Source organism: Poecile atricapillus, chromosome 5, assembly GCF_030490865.1.
Source record: "Poecile atricapillus isolate bPoeAtr1 chromosome 5, bPoeAtr1.hap1, whole genome shotgun sequence".
In the NCBI taxonomy this organism is placed as follows: domain Eukaryota; kingdom Metazoa; phylum Chordata; class Aves; order Passeriformes; family Paridae; genus Poecile; species Poecile atricapillus.
The window spans coordinates 41,461,627-41,486,706 of NC_081253.1; the positions used below are offsets into that span (position 1 = coordinate 41,461,627).

Here is a 25,080-nt window from a genome sequence, read left to right on the forward strand (position 1 = left end):
CAGGCTGAGCCCCAAGGCTGGACGCTGCCTGATCCAGGGCTCCCTGAGAGGCTTGTGGAGGTCCTGGCCACTGGTGGCCAGGCTGCCATTGCAGGTACAGTGACATACATAAAAAGGGTAAGGAGAAATGCTTCCTAAGTTTGACTCACAGCTGACACCCCCTGATCCCTCCCTCCGTCAGGCTGGAGAAGTCTCCTCCTCACCCTTAAGTCTTCCTCCCACAGAAACCAAGGGGAAAGCGGTAAAAAAAAAATCTTCAGCGACTCCTGCCTCCGGACCGTGGCCTCGCTCAGCTGCTGGGTTCTCCTTCTCTGCTTTTTTCCTTGGATTCAGCTCGATGGTAATCTGAACCAAGAAATATGAGGCTGCGAGACTTTCTGCTCACTCTGCTGCTCCCAGCCGGCTTCCTGTGGGGGGGCTCATGTGCTCAGCGCCCAGAAATCATCACCCAAGTCTCAAGTGCAGAAGGTAAGGCTGGAATGCTTTCCAGGGTGCTTTTCCTTCCCGGGATCAGCAGAGAAGCCCGACTGCTGTTTTCCTCCGGGATGCATGCCTCTGCTGCTGACACACCGCAGAGTTGTCAGGACGTTTGGGCTTGCTGAGGAGTGCAGTGAAGGATTAGAGAGGATCTGCAAGAAGTACCCACTTTTGTGGTTTTCGGCTCTTTTTCCTTGGCTCTGTCGGGTCAAGAGTTACCAGTAGCAATGGAATGCAGGAGAGGGGGATAACAGCGCCTACCAGTCCAGCTTTCTGAACTATTTTGAGTGGGATGCTGGCTCTTAAGGGAAGTTTATGTTAGTACTCTTTCTTAAAATTATATTTTTGTCAGGAAGTGTCAGAAAATTTTTACTTTCTTATTGCATTGATTGCTAAAATGGTTTCTTTTTTTTTTTTTTTTTTTTTTTTTTTGAGTGGTTCCTGCAGCTGCATGTTATTTGGTATAGTAAGTAGTATAGGTCTTGCAAAGATATCCTTTGAATGGAAACAAGGAAGAAAGTACAGGAAAGTGTTAGATGCCACAAAATTATGTTTTGAGAAAAAGTGATCTTGCTTACTCTTGATGCCAGGGGCTTAGGATGTGAAAACATTCCCCTTAGCCCCGAACCCAGAAGCCTGCTAGGAGGAAAATGGGGCGGGCAGTGCGGGAAGCCTGGGAGGGGGAGGTGATGCAGCAGGACCGCATGCCAATTCCTGCCTCTCCACTTCTTCCCAGACTGCCCTGTGGACCTGTTCTTCGTCCTGGACACCTCAGAGAGTGTTGCCCTGAGGGTGAAGCCCTTTGGGGACCTGGTTACCCAAGTGAAAGATTTCACCAACCGGTTCATTGATAAACTGACCCAGAGGTATATCCCCCGAGGGTTTATCTGGGCTGCTTTGGGGATGAAACCTGCTGCTGGGCAGGATACTGAGTTCCCCTGGCGTGTCTGTCCACAGAAAGAAAGAAGGAAAGCAGGGATGCTGGGGAGGGGAGCCTCTCCTCCCTCTCCAGGTTCTTGGCTGGTCTGTTTTGGCTCTGTCTGTGCTGACAGCAGTCGCTCTACCAGGGCTGCTTGCACCCACCTTCGGGAAAGACAGGAATTGCTGGAGTGGCTGACATGGTAGCCCGACCCCACCACCTCCGGGTGGCTGTGTGGTTACTGTGCAGTGCCAAGGCAGTACTTGGTACTCTGTACTCGGGCCTAGAACCAGCCAGCTGCATGGCTGGCAGCAGGACACCTCTGGGATTAAACCCAGCACTCACAGGCACCCTGCAGAGCAAACCCTCTGTTGCCACTGGTGCACCCCAGCTTTGCGTGCCCCTTACCCACCCCATTCCCCAGGTCTTTATCTGCCTTCTCCTCACCCACCTCCGCAGCCACCAACCCCAGTCTAACCCTGGCTTTCCTAATGGGAGGCCACCCAGGGATGCCCAGGAGGACCAAAACTTCAGGATCCCAGAGGGGGTGGTGATGGGCTTGATTTCAGGCAGGAGATCCAGGGATGCACAGGAGCACCACAAGTCCTGGAGGTACGTGGGTCTCACTGAGATCCTCAGGGCAATGAGAAATGTGTTCTGGTGGCACTGTGGGGATGTCCTAGTGCTGCACCAGCTGGAAGGGCAATGTCCTATCTCAGGATGGGCAGGAGGGGGTTAACAGCTCACCTGTCCATTGCCCAGGAAGGAGAGTTGTCTCACGGGGCCTTGAGCGACCAGGAGCCTTGTGCTTGGGAACAACATGCCAGGCCTCCATCAGTGCAGCGTCTCTCTCCCCTTTGCAAGGCCCTGGGCTCAGTCCTGCAGTGGGATGGAGGGAACAGCAGTGGACAAGGCTCAGGTGGCTTTGGGACAGCTCCTGCTGGGCAGGGAGAAGATGTGCAACACCACTCCTTTGGGACTGGCCCCCGCTTACTGAGAAAATAAATCATATTCCTTTGGGATTGGTCCCCATATCCTGAAAACACTTTTTTTTGGGGGCAGTGGCCAAAGCATAGGTGATGCCTCTGTCCCAGGAAGTCACAGGTGCTGGGTGTATGAGTGCACAGGACAGGGCTGCAACACACACACTCATCCTTCCCCAGGTCAGAGCATCCTTCCAAGAGAGGCATCCCTCTCTGATTTTAACACTGGCAATGGAAAACCTCTTTGCAGAGCATTTCAGTGGTTACCTGCCTTGCACACATGCGCGCACACACACACACCTGGCTGTCTGGCTCAGCCCTTCCTGCCCCGCTCCAGTCCCTGGCACCTCTTTCAGAAGCCTCTTTGCCAAGCTATTTGATCCCTACAGATGCCCACCCACTGCATCACTTTGCTCTTCCACCCATGGGACAAGCTGCCCTGGGGTCCCATGCTGTGCTTTGCATGGGAAGCATATCCCAGCTTTGCAGGAGAGCAGGGAGCCCTGGCAAATCCCTGTTCTGCAGAGGATTTGCATTTCCTGTGCTGGTGTGAGCAAAGCAAACCCCATGTCCTGGTGTGTCCATGCAGGTACTACCGCTGCGACCGCAACCTGGTGTGGAACGCGGGAGCGCTGCACTACAGTGATGAGGTGGTGCTCATCAAGAGCCTCACGCCAATGCCCAGCGGGCAGACCGAGCTGAAGAACCGCGTGTCGACCATCAACTACATCGGGAAGGGCACCTACACCGACTGTGCCATAAAGCGCGGCATTGAGGAGCTGCTCATTGGGTCAGGCAGCGAGGCCGCGGTGGGGTGGGGGTGGTGTGGCTCTGGTGGGTGTAGGGTGGAAGCTTCTGGGTTGGGACGTCCCTGTGCATTGTGCAGAGCTGTCTGCAGACTGAAAAGAGAGGTCACAGCGTGAAGACAGGGGTGGCAAGTTGCTCCAGCTCTGCTGGGATGAGGCATAACCTGACCACAGGCTGGGGCACTGTCTGGGACACGTGTCCCCAGGTGTCCAAACCACTCCTCTCTGGCTAATGCCTTTCAACATTAAATCCTGTGTTTAAACCCTTCCAGTGGGTCCCATCACAAGGAGAATAAATACCTGATCGTGGTGACTGATGGACATCCCTTGGAAGGTTACAAGGAGCCCTGTGGAGGCCTGGATGATGCTGCCAACGAAGCCAAACTCCTGGGGATCAAAGTGTTTTCTGTTGCCATCTCCCCCAACCACTTGGTAGGAACCACACAGGAGGGATGCTCCTAGCAGGGGTCCTCAGTGGGACCATGAGAGCCTCAGTGTGATAAAGGAGGGGCACTCAGAGCCTGCACAGGTGCCCGCAGGTCTCATTCTGCCCTTCCCACCCCCAGGACCAGCGGCTGAACATCATCGCCACAGACCACGCCTACCGCCGCAACTTCACTGCCACCAGCCTGAAGCCCACCCGGGAGATCGATGTGGAGGAGACCATCAACACCATCATAGACATGATTGTGAGCACTGCTCATCCCCTCCCCAGGCTGCCCCTTCCCCAGGCCCCCCTGTCCCTCTCAAACCCCTTCCCTTTGCTTTCTTGTCTTGCAGAAACTCAACACAGAGCAATCGGTGAGTGTCCCCCTGAGACCGAGCCTGTCACCTGTGGGTGAGTGGGGCTTGGTGGAACAGCCCTGCCCTGCAGCAACCCCTGTCAGCCTGGGAAGCCCTCCCCAAGCAGGATGCAGCATGCCCCTGCTGCTGCCCCCTCCTCTAATGCTGTTTCCTCCTTCCCTCTGTGCAGTGCTGTTCCTTTGAGTGCCAGGTGAGTCAGGCTTTTGAGAGCCCTGTCCCCTTTTGTCTTATCTCTGTGGTCCCAGGCTGTGTCTCAGGCTGGTCTAACCCAAATCTCTCTCCTACAGCCTCCCCGAGGGCCCCTCGGACCTCCTGGTGACCGTGGCCATGAGGTGAGGGAGTGGTTGTGGCTATGCTGTGGGACTGGGGCAGTGGGATGGGCTCGCTGGGGATGCTCAGAGATCTGGAATCATTATCATAGAACCATGAAGGTTGCAAAAGGCCTCCAAGGTCACCTGTGGGGTGTGCACCCACACCATGCTCCCATGTGGCCAGCACCATCTGCTCCCTGTATCCATGGAGCATTTCTGCTCCCATCCTCCCTGCTCTTCTTTCAACAGGTCATCGTTCTGTTCCTGGGGATGATGAACTAACTGTGTTTCTGTCCTGTATTGCAGGGAGAACGAGGCAAGCCAGGTCTTCCCGGCCAGAAAGGAGAGGCTGGAGACCCAGTAAGTGAAGGACCAGCCCTCGTGACTGTACTGGGGCTGTTTTTTGGCTGCTTCTGGCCAGACCTCTCAGGCACATCTTCACCAGCATCACCCTGTTTCCATGGGCTGTGCAGTCATGCTGTGCAGTGGGGTGGCTCCTCCTCTTGCTACAAGGCTTCCTTGTTCCTCACCCAAAATAGCTGTCCCTCCTGCAGGACACATCTCTGACTCATGTGTGCCAGCCCAGGGGTGGACTCTGGGCTCCCTCCCGCATCCTTTGACACAACAAGCACAGCAGTGTTACATGGAAACCTTTGGTAAATAACCTGAGAGCATGAGGAAACTATTTCCCTCCTCCTCCTCCTCCTTCTCCTCTCTCTTTTATTTTACTAGACACTTATTTTTGGGAGGCACATTTCTCCCACACACATGAGTGTGCAGTTACCCATCTTGTGTATTCCTAAATTGGAAACCCCATGCCGTGCATTTTTCCTTCCCAAGGGTTTTCTGCCCTTGCCTTACATCCCCAATGACATGTCCCCAAGCACCCAGTTTCCCTCACCTCCCTGAAGAGCTGAAGATGGTGGAGTTGAAGGCAGATCCTCTTGGCCCTCCACAACAACCTCGCGCTCCCAGACCAGGAAAACAGGGAGCAGAGTTGTGGGAGAGACTCCTGTGTGAGAGAATGGCAGCTGAGCCCTGTATCAAGAGTCTGGGGGGATGCTGTCCCATGGTGGCGACTGTATCTGCTGCTGTAAGACTGTGCTTCTGTCCCCTAGGGCAGGCCAGGAGACATGGGACCTGTTGGCTACCAAGGAATGAAGGTATGTGGGGCTACAGGCCTAAAGATGTGGTTCAGAGGTAGGCCACAGGCTTTGTGCAGCAAGTGTTCTCATTCTGCCATTTCCCTTTCTCCTTTCCTCTCTAGGGTGACAAAGGAAGCCGAGGAGAAAAGGTGAGGACAGCAAGGATGTTTGGGGGAGATCCCTGTGTCCCTATGCATGGACTGGCCCTGCAGCTCCATGGTCTTGGGGTCTGCTCTGTGCCCCCACATCCACCCCTCCTGCTGGCACTGCCTGATCCAGGAGTGGGGATCCAGCAGTGTGCAAAGGAGTGGTGAATGCCTGCACCCTCAGACTGAGCTGGTGTGGGGACTGTACTGAGGTGGGGGAATGGATCTGGTCTCAGTGGACATCTGACACCTCTCTCCTTCCCTCTGCAGGGCTCAAGAGGTGCCAAAGGAGCCAAGGTCAGACTCTGCTTTTGCACCATTTTTCTTTGATGTTTGGGAGGTGTTGGGAATTTGGGAATCACTTCATGGTCCTTGTACTCTGTTTCAGGGTGAGAAAGGCAGACGTGGAATCGATGGCATTGATGGCATGAAGGTAAATCTCTGCTCCGGGGCACTTTGCTAGGCTTTTGCCCCTCCAAAACCATTGTGGGGTCTGGGGATGAAGCCTGTGGGGCAGTGGAATTCCCTTCCTGCAGGGCCATCCATCTGCCAGCCAGGGATGGGGCTGGAATGTCTCTTCCAGGGCTCTGGGATGATGGATGGGGTCTTCCCATGAGTGTCACTCATTGGAGACCCCTGCTTTGGCTGCCTGACAGGGTGAAGCTGGATACCCCGGATTACCTGGCTGCAAGGGATCACCTGGATTCGATGTAGGTACCCTGTGGGTGCCCCTTGCATGCAAGTGAACAGCTCTGCCATGATGGTGTGTGGAAATAGGGAATTGCTTGGAAATCTGTGATGTTTATCCCAAGCATGGCACCTTGGGGCTGACCTTGAGGCAGTCCACCTAGTCCTTGCGTGGAAGCTGTCCCCAGTTGCCCTGGGGCTGCCTGGGATGCAGCTCTGGAAAACGTTATCCTGACACTGCATTTCCCCAGTTTCCCTGTTTTTTCCATGCTCCCGGGATGACACACTAGTGGTGGCATGGGTGTCACTGCAGCTACAGCACAGCTACAGCAGCCCAAAAGCACCTTTTCTGCCATTTTCCTCTGAGCTTCGGAAGTGTTTCAGCAATGTGGGTGCAGCATTGCTTGCATGGCTCCATGGTGTAGGAGTCCCTTCTGGCCATGTCCCTCCTGTCCATCCCAACGGCCACCTGCCAGGCTGCTGGGATGCTCAGTCCATGTCCAGTTTCCTGCAGATGGTGTCACCAGTTCAGGTTTCACTGATGCTGCCTTTAATTTCAACAGGGAGCTCAAGGCCCACCTGGACCGAAGGGAGATCCTGGTGCTTTTGGACCCAAGGGAGCAAAGGTGAGCTGCTGTGCCCATCCTCACACAGAGGAGGGATGCTGGGACCCCTCTTCTGCAGGAGGAAGAGGTGGAAATTCCTTGCACTGTTTGGGGAAAGCATATCACAGAATCAGAATGGTTTGGATGAGAAGGGACCTTAAAGTCCACCTCATACCACCCCCTGCCACGGGCAGGGACACCTTCCACTAGACCAGGTTGCTCCAAGCCCTGTCCAACCTGGCTTCTTCACTAGAGGATGGCTCCCATAACCCACAGTGTGCCTAAGGTTTGTGGGTGCCCACAAGCCTGGTACAAAGGATCCCTGAGATATCAGGGGAGTGCTGTGAAAAGGTGGCTTTCACTGGGAGTGGAGTAGGGAGGGAACTGCTAGGATGGGGAGACACCACAACCCAGAAAGAAGCTTGGGGTGGACTGGGGCTCCTAACAGCCTCTGTGGTGTGGGAGCTGAAATCCACTGCTGGATGCAGTCTTGATGGTGCCTTGTGTTCTTGTGCAGGGGGAGCCCGGGAATGACGGAAAGCCTGGCCGACAGGGGATTCCTGGCAACCCTGGAGAGAAGGTGGGTGAAGAAGCACCCTTGTGTGAACATCCTCTGCTCTCTGTGAGAGGACTCCTGCTCCAGCCTGGGCTTTGAAGCAGAGCTTGCCCAAAGCTCTTCAAGTGTGCAGGGCTTTGCTCCCAAACTGTCTGACTTCTCATTTGCATCCCTGTGCCTTGCAGGGTGCTCCTGGGAACCAGGGTGAGCCTGGACCAGCAGGAGAGACTGGTGATGAGGTGAGTTGTCCACCTGTGGTACCCCTGTGTGCGCTTACTGGCCATCCCCAGCCCCTGACCACCCTTCTCATTTCTCCACAGGGTGCTCTAGGTGAGGATGGTCCTCCTGGAGAACGGGTAAGTGGGAATGCCTCTGCCCAGGGCAGGGGCTAGTACCCTCTGGCAGAGGAGAATGGGGCCTGGGGCTGAGCCTACTCAGAGGTGGGCAGTGAGGGAGGGGCTTGCCCTGCAGGGAGCAGGCCCTGACTTTGTGATGCTACCCTCTCTTTGCAGGGCAGCAATGGAGAGAGAGGACCCCCAGGCTCACCGGGTGATCGCGGGCCAAGAGGAGAGCTGGTAACTGCACCCACAGGGCAGCCTTCAGCATCTGCTTGCAAGTGGGGTGATGCTTGGAAGCCAGGGGCTGGGAATAGGTGTCCAGTGGCTAACTCCACCAGCCTGTGGGCTAGCAGGCAAGCTCAGTGCCTTGACTTGCCAGTTTGGGAGGGACCTGCTGTTGTTCCCCAGAAATTGCCCCTTTATGCTGGCAGGTAATCACCAAACAGCCAAAATCCAGAGGAGAGCATGCCCAGCAAGCCAAGAGCAGGTGAACAGCTGTCAGTTCCTTCTTCACAGCTGGAAAACTAGTTAATGGAGAAGAAAGAATCAAGGTGTCCTCCTCTGGGTGCTTAGGGGCTGCGTGGGCTACCAGTGGCTCGGGCAGGAGGGCACAGGTACAGTCAACAACAGGGCAGCATGAGTGGATGAAGTGGGAACACTCTTCCCTCCCCTTTTGAGTGGGAGTCACTAGGAAAGTATGTTTCCAGCCTGCTGGGGTGAGTCATCAAGCATGAGCATGGGAGGGACAGGCAGGAACTCTTAGCAGATCAGGACAAACGTGGCAAGCGACAGCCATGCCGCACATCACAGGGAGGGGCAATGAGTGCTCTGTGCGGGGTGGGGGTGGTGGGAGCCAGGGCATTCCAGAGCAGCATCCCATATCCCCATCCACTGTTGCACCACTCATCCCCTGTCCCTGCAGTGAGAACAGCCAGAGCCCAGCACCAGCTTGGAGGGGGGCAGAGGTTTGCACTGAGGAGGGGGCAGCTCTGGCAGGGGGCTTCTGGCAGCCTCCCATTTCCTGTTTACTGCTCAGGGAGTGTCAGAGCTGCCACATGGGGTGTGTGGGGCAGATGTGCGGGAGATGGAAGCATGCCAGTATCGTGAAGTTAAATTGTTCAGCAGACAGTGGGCTACTTCCTTCCAAAGAGTCCAAGCACGAGGCTGTGTAATCTCGCCAGGAACATCTCGGGGCCATTTGGAAGTTGTGCTTTATATCTGCTGTTTGGCTTATGCATCTGGACGCTTCTAGGTTGCAAACAACAGCTTTAGGTCACCAACCTCTCATCCACTTCCCTCAAATTCCCCTCTTCTCTGCCTCCCTGACTTGCTCATTCCTGGCCATGGGTCTGGATGGGGAGGGTGCTGCAGAGCAAGCCTGAGTTTGGCAGGCACACTGCCCTGTTGGGATGCAAATGCTGGATTGGTAGAAGGCTGTTCAGTGAAAGGGAATTGAGCCATGTCTGTGGGATATTTCCTTCTACTGGAACTCTTGGGGTGCAAAACTACTGAGACTTAGGTTTGTTTTCTGTACCCTCCTGGGCTGCCAGTTCTCTGCAAACAGCCCTGGTTCAGGGTTAGCAAAGTATTAGCAAAGGAGAGGGGAGAACATTGGCAGTGAGAGGTGAGGGTGTCTCTCTCTTCATTTGTGGCTCATTCCCATGGAAATCCCCTTAGCTCCATAAGGATGGCAGGCTGGAGGAAGGATGCAGCTATCCAGGAAGTGGTGCTCCTCTCCATGCAGACTTCCCAGGGCAGGAGCTGCTCTAGAAGAGCAGCCATGGGTGCAGTGTGACTGGTTTGGCTCCTGGGCCAGGTCTGCGTATCTGCAGATGAATCTCTCCACACTTTTGCTTTTCTGGCACAAAATGGGCTGGAAAATGTCACCTGGATGCAAGCTTCACAAGACCTGCCTTTTAGGGCTGTCTTGGATTAAAGGTGGCCACACTAGCCTGTCTTTATCTCCCTCCACCTCTGACAGTTCCCTACTCAATTCCTGAATCTGCCTCAAACCCCTGCCTGTTTGGATGACTACATTTCCATCCCACTGTGGGTGCTGTACCACTGCTCCCCACTGCTCACAGGTCCCTTTGCACTTACACCTGCTCCTCTTTGTGCTTCTCATGCCCTCTGTGTGTGATTTCAGGGAGAGCCCGGACCACCTGGTGACCAAGGGCGGGAAGGACCCCTTGGACCACCTGGCGACCAGGTAAGAGCTTGGTTTAACTTTCTGGATCCCAGATGGAAGTGGTTGAGACACCACAGAGAGTGGGATAGGGGGTTTAACTGATGCCACAGCATCTTGGGCTGACTTCGCAGCATCTTCCAGTAAGTAAAGCTGGTGAAGAAAGGCGGGGATTTCTATGAGAACCCAGGGTATGAACAGGGCCAAAATAATGGAGACTTGGCTGCTGGGCTATGGCAGAATGACCTGCACACCATTTCCCAGTCCCATGGAAACATGTCAACACATCTGACAAAACTGGAAACTGGCAAGTGCAAGCTGCAGCCATGCACAAAATGTTCAGGCCTGGGTCCAGAAGCTGCTCACCTCAGTCAGGGGTGTCAGTGAGACATCTTGTGTTGGTGAGGATATCCTGACATGGCCTCCAGCAGTGTCCCTAACACCTTTGGCATCCTGCAGAGACAGCCTCTCCCAGAGACAGTGTTCCTCAAGTCTGCTGACTGCAAGGCATGGCCCTCCTGCTCTGGGGTCTGCCTGTGCCTTGTGTGCCTCAAGGAACAGATCTCGGACCGCATGGACTTGCTGGGGAGCAGGGTTGGCCACCTCCTGTCACTAAAGGACACGAAATGATTCACACGAACACTCTCAGTGTCAGAACAAAAACCTGTGCCTTCATTCTCTGACTCCAGTATTTATAGATTCTCGACAATGACCAGGGATTGGATAATTAAGTTGCCACCTTCCCAAGCACACTGGTCATGAGAAATGTCCATCAAAGTGTGTTTCTTAGAAGAAATGTGAAAAACAACTTATGTTTATAAGACTTTCATGGGAAAGTAACTAAAACTATGAAAACATTATCAGAAGGTTTAATTTTTAGGGCGACAACCTCCAGCCTGAAGAAGGCTTCTGTTGCCTGCACAGCTGAAGGCTCCTTCTTCCCAGCTGATAACTTGGGGTCTGGAGGTGTTGCTGGGTCAATCCCTCATGGCCATGGCACTAATTGTAATGGCCAACAGGATCTTTGCACCTGAGCAATCACACTTTGACATCACCTTTGGATTGGGCTCTGTAGAACAACTCCCCCTCTACCTACACCATCGGAGTTTTGGTGGATCCCAAGATAAAGGAACATATCAAGATAAACACTCCCACACTGGCACAGCAGGACTCCCGTAAGAGGTGAAGCATGGGGGCCAGCGTGCAGACAAATACAAGACAGTTTTTAAACTCCTTTCTGCTTGGCCAGGTGTTGAAGAGCCCTTGGAGAAGAACTGGAGTGCAGAACAGCCATGAAGGGGTGGCTGTTGCATTCATATTGTCCCCAGCATGGGTGACTCCCACATGAGACCTGCACTGTGCCACAGCCTGGAGAGAGGCCATGCTTATGCTTGCCTGGAGCTGGGTTTCCCTTGAACCTGCCTTAGGCTAGTGAAGAGCACCAAATCCCCACAGGAGGATTGTCTAGGTCCTACTGCTCTGATATTGCCCAGATCCTGAAGTGGAGCTGAGATCCTGCTGCAACCAAAGAGAGTGTGGCAGCATCCAGCTTGCTCAGGTGTCTTTTTAGGAGGTGGCCCTGGTGGGAAGGCAGCTCTTTGGATGTGCGCATGTAATGATCCACTGATCAGTGCTGCAGGCTGGTGCCAGCAAAGAGGCTGGGGATGGAGCTGCTCTCTGTGTGACAGAGGCACATTCCAGGTTCAAAGGAGGAAAAAGACCATGCAGAAGACAGAAATTTGATGCAAGCATGGTGGGGAGCCAGCCTGGGATAGACCCTGCTTCCAGCCAGCTATTCCTGTTGGGGAGAAAGGAAAAGAATGGTCTCTCCCTGCTGTCACTGAGCCTGTGGGGCATGAGTTTTCCCTCCCCACCACTAAACTTGAGTCAAACCTCTGTCAGAGAGGGAAGCATTACAAAAGCAGCTCCGGTGCCTCCCTAGGCCAGAGGCTGTCCCAGCACTTCCACCATTCCAGGGAGATTTGAAAAGCAGTTGCAAAGTGAGTATGATTTTTCCATGAGCTGAAGAAGAATGCTTGTGTTAGGCTGAATTAAAAATAAATGCATAATTAGGTTTGGGTAAGAGTGGGACCTTGGCAAACACAAGTATTTTTCAAGCCGTATTATCTGCAAGCTCTGGACCTTGGAGTGCGCTTCGTCTTGGCAAGGGGAAAGTGCCCCCACTAATCTGTGACTCCCTTTCATCCTGCTTCTATCTGAGAGAAGCTAAAGGCCAGCCCGCTCTTTCCCTGAGCCTCGTGGACAGGTCTGGTAGCCCTTCTCTATTCCTGGCTATAGTGCCTATCCCTTCTGTTAGGTCCTTGTTGCACCCAGAGAAGTACTGGACAAGATATCCTCACCTAAAATCCTGTGTCATCCATCATGAACTACTCTGAGGCCATGAGGGATTTCCACTGTGCTGCTGCAGTGAAGATGAGAGTGAGCCAAGTGTGAGCCAAGGGTGCCGTGGCTCCAGCTTTGGCTGGCGTGAAGGATCACAAGTTCCTGTCCTTCCTTCCAAGATTTCTCTCTTTTGGGCTTTTGTGCAGAAATAAGGTCACATGCCTCAGAGCTGTTTGGAGCTCTGCACTGTGTGATTTTAAGATTTCTGGACCCACAAGGACACCTTTCCTTGGAAGAAGGGTGCGTACAGCATATACGGGGGACTGGCTGCACACCTAATTGCACGCGAAATGATGCCTGAACATTTGATGTGATGCCAGAGCATCACTACCCAGTCATTGTCCAACACCATATCCCACCTTCCAGAAAGCAAACCCTGCAAAGGGCTGTGGGCACTGAGCAGAAGGTGGAGGGGCTCCCTTGGGTGTCTGTGGAGCTATCAGAGAAAAGAACCCTTCTGCTGTCCCCTCTCCTGTTTCATGCTGTCTCTGGCCAGCCCCACAGCTGGCGGAGTGAGCAGCTGTTGCCCAGATGAGATGTGGAAGCATGACAGCTTTGGTCTGTTCCAGCACACGCTGACAGGGCTCTGCAGCCTCTTGAGGACAGAAACTCCCCAGAGCCACCCTGGCTGTGACCCAGATGTGTCCAAGCTGTGAGGCACGGGAGGTTTGTGTCACCTTCAGGGTGATGTGCTTGCACCAAGAACCGTCCTCCAGGGGCACCTCTGTCACAGCCGATGAGGTGCCACTGTGCCACACAGCTTGTGCTTTGATGCTGGAAAGCATCAGCCCATCCTCCCTGGTCCTCTTCCCACTAGGTCCTCTGTTACTGAGAGGAGCTCTGAATGAGAGGGATTGCTTTGGGGGTCTTGGCTGCCACTGAAAGCACATGATACTCAGTCCATACCTGCGGCGTCACACCTTGGCCCAGAAAACTTTTGGGTTTGGTTATGTTCAGACGGGATCTACCTCTCAGTGGGCTTTGCAGAGAAAATGGCACCAGGGTGGAAGGAGGAAAAGGAGGAGCCAGGCACAGCTTCTGAAGCACGTCCCCTAGTCATCTATAGATGAGTATTAACCCTCATCTATAGGTCCTTTCTGGGGCTGTTCAAGGTGGAGCTGACTCACCAATGGGTGGCTCTACCCATCGAATCACGAAACAAAGTGACCAGTCCCTCAGGGCAGCAGCGGCAGCAAGAGAAAACCCCTTTGAGAGAGCTCTCTGTGTTTCTCTAGGGTGAGCCCGGACCCCCAGGACCCAAAGGCTACAGGGGAGATGACGGCCCCCCCGGCAGTGAGGTCAGTGCTGCTTCATCATCGCCTTCTGCAGGGAGGGGATGCAGGGACAAGCAGCAGGTGCTGCCCCTTAGGGCATTCCCCAAATCCTGTGGATACTGGAACCCTATTGAACCTATCGCTACAGACTCCAGTACTGGCTTCCTGGCAGACACATCCAGGTGTTTCCATGGGTCCTTTTCCCCCACCCCCCACAGGTCATTTCTCAGAGAAGTTATAGCCACATGACAAACCACACAACTTCTGTCATGGGGAAGATGCTCTCTGAGGGCAGCCACCTGAATCTGCCAGCAGATTTGATTCGCAGGAAAGGGAGCAAATGGAAGCCAAGCACAGCTGTTGGCTTTCATAGAAATCCTAGAACAGTTTGGATTTGGACAGACATTAAAGCTCATCCTTTTCCTGTCCCAGATTGCTCCAAGCCCTGTCCAACCTGGCCCAACCTGGCCTGGAACACTTCTAGAGATGGGGCAGCCATAGCCTGTCTGGGCAACCTGTGCCATGCCCTCCCCAGCCTCTGAGTAAAGAAATTATTTCTGCCATTTAATCTAAATCCTCACATTGCTCTTGTATAAGCAGAACACCTCCATGGTGGGCTCATGTTGCTCAGAAGTAATTGTTTTCCCAGCTCAGATGATGTTGTGCAATGCTTGACTCCTTCTTCTACCCCTTCCAGGGCCCAAAGGGATTGCCTGGAGCACCTGGGTTGCCTGGGGACACTGGGCTGATGGGAGAAAGGGTGAGTGGTGCTGCTGGGGAGATACACTGAGAAGACCAGCATCCTGCTGCCATGCTATCTGAGGGGTCTTCATTTCTTTATCTCATCTATGTCTGCCTTCTTTTGCAGGGGGAGGATGGTCCTCCTGGGAATGGCACAATTGGATTCACAGGTGCCCCAGTAAGTTTTCTGTGCTGCCTTCAAACTATAATACCATTACGTCTACTTGTCCAACCTAACACACTTCCTTTTCTCCATCCCCAGGGGCAGCCAGGAGACAGAGGCAACCCTGGCATTAACGTGAGTTAATTATTAACGTAATAATAAGTGAGTCAAATAATTAGCGTAAGTGTGCTGCTTCCTCTTCCACACAGGATTTGCCCTTGGTGGTGGTTTGGCACTTGGAGCTTCTCCACCAGCTGCATGGTGGAATGGGCTCCCTGAAGCAGCCTGGTCCTCCAAAATCCTCTTTTCTCTCTTCTCCCCTCTCCCTGCAGTGGATGCTTCTAGTGCTGTGGCTGTAGCACCTAAGGGCAGCAGCTTGGGCTGGGTGCTCTCTGAAGCAGTCCTAGAGCCAGAGATTGGGGTTGGGAGTGTCACCAAGGGGAGCTGGATGACTCTGTGCTAGGGGCTTGATTTAGTGCTGGGTTAATGGTTGGATTCAATCTTAGATGTTTTTTCCAACCTAAACAATTCTGTGATTCTGTAGCAGTGAAAGCCACCTAAGAAGTTCTCTTCACCAAGAGCACTGAAATCTGCTGCTGGGGAGCTTGTGTGCTATTCTCCACCCCTGTCCCAAGCCAGCTTTCCCAGGGTCACCACACACCAGCACCAACTTCACCGCACTAACAACAGCCAGTCACACAGCAGTCTCATCCATACTGTTTTTCAGGGAACAAAAGGCTATGTTGGACCTAAAGGTGATGAAGGGGAAGCTGGTGACCCTGGCAACGATGTGAGTAACCCGTGCAATGCTGGATCCTCTTTTCCTCTGAGCACAGTGCAGGAGCCTTGGGCAATGATGGGCCAGAGCCTATCAGACTTTATCTTTTGCCTTTTGCCTCTGAGCAGTGACTGATGGATAGCAAGAGGAGCTCCCTCCAGGTGTTCATTTTGTGTCTGACAGCTGGCAAACCTCCACATTTGTTCAGATGAGATGGGCATCACCTCTGCAAGGCTGTGTATGCTTCCAGGTGGCACTGATGATGATGGCACTTGTGATCTGAGCTTTATTACTGCCCCATGGAGGGAGATTTCCCCAGTGTCCCTTCCAAGTCCTCATACAGCAACCTCAGATTACACTTTAGTGGTGAAGCAGGGCTCATCAGACATCTGGAGGGAAAGGTGCCGCCCCGACTCACACAGATTTATGAGTTTTGGTTTAATTTTCATTCCAGAACCTGACCCCTGGGCCCAGTGGCATCAAAGGAGCAAAGGGCCACAGGGGACGTGAAGGTCCCCCGGTAAGTAAGGACCTGGGTTGGCCCCAGTGGCATACATCCCTTCATCCGTCCCTCCATCCCTTCATGCTCTGGGTGCTCTGGGAGCAACACCCAGCCATGCACACACATTGTGTGTGCTTGCCACCTTCCCACCTGGGTGTACATGGCACATGTGGAAGTGGATCTCCTCCTTCCACCTCCGTGCAGCACCAGGCCATCATGCAAACAAGCAGATGTCCCTGCTCCAAGCCTAGTGCAGGGGCCAGCAACTGTGAAAGCCAAGAGGCTTTTCACAACTCTGCATTGCTTGGCAAGGTATCATTAGAGTACGCCACAGACAGAACTGACTGTTCCTGTAATTCCTCTGTGCTTCTATCTGACAGGGACCACCAGGACCCACAGGGCCTCCAGGACCAGATGTAAGTGGGACAGGATTGGGTTGCTGCTTGCTGGCCTGCTCTGTGCATTGCTTTTGCTGTTAATCAGACATTTATTTTCCTCTGTTTTCAGGAATGTGAAATCTTGGACATCATCATGAAGATGTGCTGTGAGTATTCCTGTAGCTCTCCTCCCACCCTGCTCAGTGCCTTGCTAAGCAAGAGACAGCTGACTTTTCCCTGTCCCCAGGCAGGGGAATGCCATCCATGGGCATCTCTCCTCTTTCATGAGCCACAATTAAGTCCCCTTGATCCAGGGACCTCCAGCTCCATCTCTAGAGTAGCTCATACAACTGCATCTCATTTGTACATGATGCAGACTGGTTTGTCTGTGGTTCTGTACAGGAAAAACATGAGCAAAGTTGTGTAAAATCCTTGAGTGGCCATTTTGCAATATTTTTTTTTTTTACTAAGTGTCATGGTCTAATATTACCTCCTGGGCCTGTTTTGGGGTGTCCTGCCATGGAGAGAAGCAGCACATATGTTTTACAGAGGATTTCTGGCCCACGGCCAGTAATGAAGTGATGGAAGGACACAGGGTACTTGGGGAACTGACTTTGAGCTCTATACTCTGGTGATTTACTTAGCTTTGATTTTGATTTAAGAACACATCAGCATGTGCAGAAACAGATCTCTGCTTTGTGTGGTGCTCCAGTTCAGGGCATCACAACCTGAAATGGGAGAAAATCTGGGTATTTCAAGTGGGAGAGAAGCCTCCATGAGCTTGGATTGTCCAGACAAGGTGTCTGTTTGTAGAGACACAAACCTGCAGTCTACATTAGGGTGTGAAAAGCCCTTTTGTCAAGCATTTTAATATTCTCTCTTTCTCTCCTTTTTCCTCTAGCTTGCTGTGGTGAGTATTACTTGGCAAAGTTGCTCTGCAAACATTTGCTAGTCCTTCTCCTTCTTTGCACCCCTCCCTTTCCCTGCTCATTGCCTTCTGCTATGGAGATGTAGTGAGAGCCTGTAAGGGAGAACCAGGCATGAGCCAGGCAGAGGAGGGCAGGAAGCAATCCCTGAGGGTGCCACAGATTAGAAGCTGATGTGGCTGAGTCCTGCAATTTGAAAACAGTTGTTGGGGTGCCCTGTGCTAGCAGGGTGAATTTTTTCCACCCTTTTTGCAGTTGGATGTTGCAGTTGGGATGTCTGTTCTGGACACACTGTGGATTTAGCTCTCCTCTTCCTTCCAAATCCTGTGCTGGTCAGCAGAGGAATGTGCTGGGTTTTATTCCCTGATGCTGCTGTGATAGGTTGGGTTTGCAGTCCAGAAAGGGAACGGCAAAGTTGAAGGGAGAGCCAAGGGCACATGATGTTCTCCAGCTATGAGAAAGAAGAGAGCAAGCTGAGTCAGCCTCTTCCAGCCCACCAGTGTCACCTCTGTCCTGCTGGGCTGGGTAAATGGAAGAAGTGAGAAGGCTTATGAGGAAATGGGTTATGGAATAATTACTGGGTGGTTTAAGGGTACTCACAGCCTGAAAATGCCCATGTCTTATTAGGGAGCAAATGCACCTGGAAAAATTTGTAAACTGGCTATCAAGTCTCCTATGCGGCTATTTTTCTGCATTGACTTACACTGCGCTTTGGGGGTGGATGGGGCATAGGCATCCAGCTGGGCAGGGCTGCAGCAGGCATCAGCTGCTCCCTTTGGAAATGCCTCCCTGCAAAACATGTCCCTCCTTTCCTGTGCCTTGCTCCAGAGTGCACCTGTGGCCCCGTCGACCTCCTGTTTGTTTTGGACAGCTCGGAGAGCATTGGCCTGCAGAACTTCCAGATTGCCAAGGACTTTATCATCAAAGTCATCGACCGCCTGAGCAAGGATGAGCGAGTCAAGGTGACATTTCCACTGAGTCCTGTGATATCCTTGTATGCACTCACTTATTTTTCACTGCAAGCAAGAGGAGAGGACCCTCCACTCCAAAAAGCCTCCACCAGGCTTGGCTTCAAGCTGGGGGTGGGTCTTCCCAAATTCATAAAGTGACGGAGGTTAGACAGCAGTTTGTTGTCAAGAAATAGACGTTTCACTCTTCTGGGGCAAAGAGACTGTTTCCTTCACATCCCAGAGCAGATGGCTCTTCGAGCATTCAGTGTCTCAGTCTCTCCCTTGTCCTGATGAGCATTTCAGGTGTCTGGAGTGTCTTGGAGGTTTCTGATGTCCAGCCCCCGAACTTGGATTTAGGTCGCCAGTTAAGCACTCTACTAAAAATGACCCTTGCAACCCAAACCCAGCAATCTTGTCCCCTGTAAGTCTTTCAGTCTGAAGAGGGACACAAATGCTTGCTCTCCTGCCTCACTCCTCTGTTGTAGCCTGATGTATATCTTATTTGCCTCTGTGATTTGAAGGGCTGTTGGGAATCCAGACTTTCCTGAAGGTATAACCAACTACATCTAAAGCACATAATCTGTTGTTGAATACTTGTGTGGGGGGCATACATAGGGCTTTTTGGATGGCAAAGAACCAGTAATAAGCAGAAGGGGTAGAGCTGGGTAGCAAAATCACTGTGTTGGAAGAAAACCAGAGGTCTTGAAAACAGATCTTCTCATGGAACCATAGAATCCCCTGAGTTGGAAGGAACGCAAGGATCAAGTCCAGCTCCTGACTCTGCCCACAGGACAATCCCAAGAACTATACCATGTACCTGAGAGTCCAGTGGCTGCTGTTGAGACCAGTGAGCTGTGAGATCTAGGTTTGGGTCTCCTTTCACTTACTGTCTTGCCTAATTGGTCCCAATGTGCTTCCATTCCTGGCAAGGCTCTGCCTGCCTAGAATAAGACAGAAGAGAAATATCAGAAGGCATTCAGGAAAAACCGTTAACAGGATTCTGAGCCTCTGGGCTCCCCTGAAGTATCTGCCCCTAATTGGTTTCTGTTCTGTCCCACAGTTTGAAGCTGGGGAGTCCCGTGTGGGCGTTGTGCAGTACAGCCATGACAACACACAAGAACTGGTGGCCATGGGGGATGCCAACATTGACAACATCGGGGCGCTCAAGCAGTGAGTCTGTGGGGTCTGACACAGGGACACCTACTCACTCCCCATCCTCTATCTCCAGGCCAGCAGCTCCTGCAGCTGTAATGATCTAAATGTCCTTTAGTGGAAGGTAGCGGCTGGTGGCATCATAAATGGTGCTGAAGCTAAACTAAGGAGCTCACCAGTTTTCCACCCAAATCCCCATGCAGGGGTGTCTCCCTGGTCACAAGCCATGTTCTGGCTCCTCCAGTAGCCATGGGCAGGGCTGGCAGGCTCACTGGTGTCTGTCCTTGCAGGGCAGTCAAGAACTTGCAGTGGATTGCTGGGGGCACCTACACTGGGGAGGCTCTGCAGTTCACCAAGGACAACCTGCTGCAGAGGTTCACATCCGACAAGCGCGTAGCCATCGTCATCACAGACGGGCGCTCTGACACCCTGCGGGACCCCACCCCGCTCAACTCCCTGTGCGATGTCACCCCGGTAAGGGCACAGGGGACCTGCCATGCAGAAGCTGTGCAGCACAGTGCAGGCTCTCAGGGTATCTCCATGTCCTTGCTATACAAGGCTAGGGCAGAGGACATGGGTGTCGCTAGAAGCACCTTCACAAAGTGGCAGGCATGTGCAGTTATAAATGCATTAGATAATTAATGCATCCAGTGATGGACTTGAACTTCCCCACAGGTGGTTTCCCTTGGGATTGGTGACATTTTCCGGAACCCTCCAAATCCAGATCACTTGAATGACATCGCATGTTTAAGCAGACCAACCAGGCCGGGACTGTCCATTCAAAGGGACAACTATGCTGAGCTCCTGGATGACACCTTCTTGCAGAACATCACCTCGTACGTCTGCCAAGGTGGGTGAAAGGTGGTGGCTGGAGGCAATAGAAAAGGTGGCAAGGAATGCAGAATACCCTCCCTTGTGTCCCCCCAGTCACACTCTTAAGCAGGTGTGAGGGAAGAGAATAGAGATGAAATTTAGTTAAGTAAGGGACAAGGGCATCTCATATCTCAGAATACTTTGTGGTCTGGTCCCCATCCTCACCTGTTGCAGGATGTGTCTGTCCACACCATTTTTCATGCACATTTATAGCATTTGCACAGGTGGCAAAGGTGAGTGTTCACCTTTTGCAGGTGAACTTCTGTCCCTTCTTGTGGTTCTCTGGGACAATTGTTTTTCCTGGGCGAGCTGGTGACATTAATCTCTCTTGTTTTCTTAACAGAGAAAAAGTGTCCCGACTACACCTGCCCAAGTGAGTATTGACTCCTCATGCCACACTGAGGGGCTGTGGGTGCTGTGATGGGGGAAGTGGGAGTTTGTGTTTGTGGGGATGCACAGCTTGGGCACCTCTTGCAATGGGGAGGTTCCTGGGCTGGAGAGGTAAGCAAAATCTGTCAGACACTCTCAGGGTCTCTCACACACACCAGCCCAAAGCAGCTGGGGAAAAGCTCAGGTGGTTTTTTCTCTGGCATCTCAAACCTAGAGAGGACACTGTGAAAGAATGTGACCCTCCCAGGTTTAGGAACTGACCTCATTACATACTTCCACTATCTAGCAGCAGAAGCACAAGCAAAATCAGCTCCACGGCAGGGATATTGGAGAAAGGTGCTTGAGAAGTGAGTACAGGGAGAGTTTTAATGGAGTACACCTCCAAGTCAGAGGCAAATTCAGTCCTCAGAATTTCCATGGAAAGAAGGGAGGTGAGGAGGATGAAGTGATTCCCCAGACATGCAAGGAGAGACACTGTATTTAAACAAGCGTCACTAGATTATCTCAGCCAAATAAACACCTACAGCCTATCCTAAACTAAATAAAAGAAGGAATGAATGGGTGAGAGGACAAGTGTAAGACAGCACTGGGACAGGGAAAAGAAAGCTAGTATGAGTGGAGATTTCCCGAGTCTGACAAGGCAGGAAGCCTGTGAGACAGCCAGTGACTTCATCGGCTTTCCATGGAAGAGCCGAAGTGTAACAAGCTCTGGACCTTTCCCCTTGCAGTCACCTTCACTGGGCCAGCAGACATCACACTGCTGGTGGACAGCTCCACCAGTGTGGGGAGCAAAAACTTTGAGACCACCAAGAAGTTTGTGAAGCGGCTGGCAGAGCGGTTCCTGGAGGCCAGCAAGCCCACCGACGACTCTGTGCGCATCTCGGTGGTGCAGTACAGCGGCCGGAATCAGCAGAAAGTGGAAGCTCAGTTCCAGTACAACTACACAGTCATTGCCAAGGCCATCGACAACATGGAGTTCATGAACGATGCCACAGACGTGAACTCTGCTCTGCAGTTCATCACAGAGCTGTACCGGCGCTCCGCCCGCGCTGCAGCCAAGAAGAGGGTACTGGTGTTTTCTGATGGACACTCTCAAGGGATCACTGCCAGGGCCATTGAGAGGGCTGTGCAGGATGCACAGAAGGCTGATATTGAGATATATGTGCTGGCAGTGGGCAGCCAAGCCAACGAGCCAAACATCCGTGTCCTGGTCACAGGGAAGAGCACAGATTACGACGTGGCTTACGGGGAGCGGCACCTTTTCCGTGTGCCTGACTACACCTCTCTGCTGCGTGGTGTCTTCTACCAAACTGTCTCCAGGAAGATAGCTGTTGACTGAGCGTCTGGGTGGGTTTCTGCCAAAGTCATAGCTGCTTCTGTCTCACCTAAAAAGGAAAACCAACAAAGCAAAAAAAAAAAAATTAATGGTATTCTTGATCAACCTGAGGAATTTACATCTACGCAGATAACTAAGTGCCACAGCCTGGCTGTCCCCTCCCTTCTCCTTCTGCTTTGTCATCTCTGTCTCTGTTGTTAGTCTCAAGTTCCCTCACTGCCCACGACTGCCCTCCCTCCCCACAACAGGAAAACACAAGCACACTTATCAATAAGCCATCAGAATACAAATACCAGCCTCATCCTACTGTGTTATTGCCAGGAAGGAATCAGGATGAGGACTTTTGTACCACTAAGATCTAGCCTGGTCTCTTAAGGCTGATTATGCTCTTTTTAGCTATTTTTTTTTTATGTTGTTCATTTCCTTCTCTCTTTCACACAGAGATGTGCAGTTGCCCAGCTTACAATGATCCTAACTTAATGCTGTGCTTCAAGTGAAATATTCACACTTCAGCAAGCTTTAAGAGGGGATCGTTGTCACAGTGGTCAAGTTTGGTTCATATGTCCCATGCCTGGGGAGGAGGGAGGGCTAGACTGCACTATCCAAGCTGTGTGCAAGCATCTCTGGCCTCCAGGGCCAGGGGATGGGACACTCATTTCCCAGGGCTGGGGTAGAGTTGGGTGGTGGAGCATCCCTTGGCACTGACACTCCCATTCAGGGCAGGGAGGCTGGACACCGACCAAAGGAAAGATGAGCAGCAGCCTTTGGGTAGGGTGGAAACCCTAAAAGAAGCTACATAACTGCACTCCACTTACTGATCTCATGGTCCTACAGTGAAACCAGGAACCTCATTAATAACCTGATAACTTGTTTTATGGTTCAAGCTCCATTCTGGAAAATCTCTCTGAGCCCAGTTAGTGGGATTTTTTTTATTTTCTATTTTTATTTTAATTTTAAAAAAGCTGAGCTGACTTATTCCCAACAAGCTCTCTTGGAGTATTGTTTCTATAGGACCACCTAGGAGTTAGGCACCTGGGCTCTAGGGAAACCCACTAACTGCACTATGTATTGAATTAAGGCCTCATCCTCAGCCCAGTGAAGTCAAGGGAAAGGCTTCCATCATCTCCCAGGGTCTGTGACTCACAGTCTACAGATACATTGACAAAGGTGCTATCACTTATGAGGGTGATGTGGGCCCTTGGTGTTTACACAGTTGTTTCCAGGACCACACAGAAAATGTGGTGAGATTTTGTTTCAGTGCTTCCATTGGTGCTCTTGCTATGAATTCATGCACTTCAGAGAAACCAACAGCGACTGCCAGGTATCGGCACCCCAAACTCTTTATTTTGTATCCAAAACTCCATTGTACCAGTTAGTTTTATTTTATGCCTGTGTTTTACTAAAATTGTCCACTTTGGAATTTTGTCAAATAAATTGTTTTCCACAGTCTCCTTGGGTGTTTGTCCAACTTGACTTCTTCCCAGATCTCAGTTTTACATCCTAAGAGTGCTCTAGAAGGTTCTCAGGGAACCTCCTAGGCCCCACACCTCTGTGACAATCCTGGAGCTTGTCGCAGCTTTTCACTGTGGATTCATGAAAAGTCACTTGTTCCCCAGACAGTGGGGGCATTCAACAGGACATTGTCCTCCTCTTAGTCATGCTGCCTGCATCTCTGTGGAGATACTTGTTGGGGTCCCTGCGGCGCTGGGGGCACCTCATTCACAGCTGGAAAGTCTGAGGAGCAGCTCTGGTACAGCTCTTTGGGTGGCAGCTGTTTGTGTCAGATCTTCTGCTCTCGTCTCCATGGAAAGTCAGGAAAAAATGCCTTCACATTTGCCCTAAGAAAGGTGCTTTTTGTTACAGCAGAAGAAGTACTTATTAATGGCTTGCCACAATCCTTGGCATGAGTCAATCATGGAGGAACATGATAGGGACAAGCCCTTGGGCAACACATTTGTGGCTAGGGATGCCCAGCCCATAGGATGGGCTTCTGCCAGCAGAAAGGGGTGGGAAAAAGGGGCTTCTGCCCACCCCCTGCTGTATGTTCCCCCTCACATCCCACCTGGGCCATATCCAATGCAGGGATGCAAAAAACACCCGGGGAAAGACCTCCCTATCTTGGCTCTGGTTTAGAGCTTTTTACTAAAAAGGGTAGGTAGAAAGAGGGATCTTTCCTGCTTCTGTTCATTTCCCCCTCCACTCTTAACCATGCCTTAGCATTTTCCCTCTGCAGAAAGCAAAAGATCACAATCCAGCAAAAAATGTCAGATTCTGAGCCTCAGTTCTGGAGTGTTTGTCAGATTTGCCCATCATTTCCCATGTCATTTAGAGAAAAAAAATTAAATTCTCCTTTTAAATTGCAATTTGTCCAGAAGAAACACAATTTTAACCAGAACTGGGTGGCAAGCGGCTTTCCCAGGAAAAGCAGGAATTTTTCAGAAGTGCCCAGCACCTTGTGTTTAGCACTGTTTCCTTGTCTTTCCCCACTCTTGTGCACTGCTGAGGTAGGACTGTGGAATCCCTGTCAGGTGTCTGGGACAAAGCTGGCCCCAATATGCTGGGCTTACTTTGTGTTCCATTTCTGGTAATATTACTCCTCTCTTTTTAGGCACAATTTTTGTGCTTCCATTACAGGGAAGGTCAAAAATGCCTCTGCCTGCGGGCCTGCTTTGTTAAACTTCAGATGTTCTCCAGATGTTTGCTGAGGGGGTTTATGTAACAGCAACAGAATCTGGGCCACATTTCTCTGTTTTCTTCTGACTAAATGCTCCTCATTTGAGGCAGCACTGATTCACAGCCCTTCATGGGAAGGTGATGGCTGAGGAAGGATTGCTGAGACCGTTTTACTGGCGTGGTTGGACTCCTAAAAGACATACCCAGCTGCTCTGGGATGATTTTGAACTGCGTATTTATGGGCCTTTCCTGTGCCTACGGCTTTCCCAAGGAGCAGAGATCCATTGCCTTGCCTCTCCTAGCTGTGACAGCCAAATCACTGAGTGTTCAAATGCCTTCTGCTCCTCTGTGTTTTGGGGCTTGCTTTAGCTCATATTCCCAAGCATGCTTTAGTTTAAGGTATGCATTATTTGGTTCAACTTCATGGTTTTTCCCGAGAAAGAATCGTGGACAAACAGTAGAGGAAAGGCTGTAACCTATTACGAAATGCGGAAATATGGGGTTGACACACAGAATTAATTCTCAGCAAACTCAAGGCCATAGAGGAAGATCATTCCCTCTCTGCCCGCAGCACACAAAT

At 51.8% G+C, this 25,080-nt stretch overlaps 1 protein-coding gene across 1 annotated transcript; it reads left to right on the forward strand.

Moving 5' to 3' along the window:
• Positions 1-98: 98 nt before the first annotated feature.
• Positions 99-23,276, forward strand: COL6A1 (collagen type VI alpha 1 chain). The gene is made up of 36 exons (XM_058840187.1): positions 99-117; positions 225-468; positions 1,214-1,343; positions 2,969-3,169; positions 3,458-3,617; positions 3,752-3,874; positions 3,966-3,986; positions 4,159-4,179; positions 4,277-4,321; positions 4,607-4,660; positions 5,419-5,463; positions 5,568-5,594; positions 5,862-5,888; positions 5,980-6,024; positions 6,248-6,301; positions 6,842-6,904; positions 7,401-7,463; positions 7,625-7,678; positions 7,760-7,795; positions 7,952-8,014; positions 9,924-9,986; positions 13,601-13,663; positions 14,337-14,399; positions 14,508-14,558; positions 14,643-14,678; positions 15,271-15,333; positions 15,776-15,841; positions 16,204-16,239; positions 16,331-16,367; positions 17,102-17,110; positions 17,955-18,088; positions 19,137-19,246; positions 19,519-19,702; positions 19,904-20,078; positions 20,445-20,474; positions 21,220-23,276. Exons 2-36 carry the CDS (start codon positions 360-362, stop codon positions 21,828-21,830), a joined length of 3,072 nt encoding a protein of 1,023 aa, XP_058696170.1. The 5' UTR covers positions 99-117; positions 225-359; the 3' UTR covers positions 21,831-23,276.
• Positions 23,277-25,080: the final 1,804 nt, after the last annotated feature.

Bases quoted from the DNA above. Each gene is read 5' to 3' on its own strand.
- COL6A1 (XM_058840187.1), top strand. From the start codon at position 360: ATGAGGCTGCGAGACTTTCTGCTCACTCTGCTGCTCCCAGCCGGCTTC. The intron at 3,170-3,457 runs GTCAGGCAGCGA...AAACCCTTCCAG, and splicing joins ATTGAGGAGCTGCTCATTGG to TGGGTCCCATCACAAGGAGA. The intron at 14,400-14,507 runs GTGAGTGGTGCT...CTTCTTTTGCAG, and splicing joins CTGGGCTGATGGGAGAAAGG to GGGGAGGATGGTCCTCCTGG.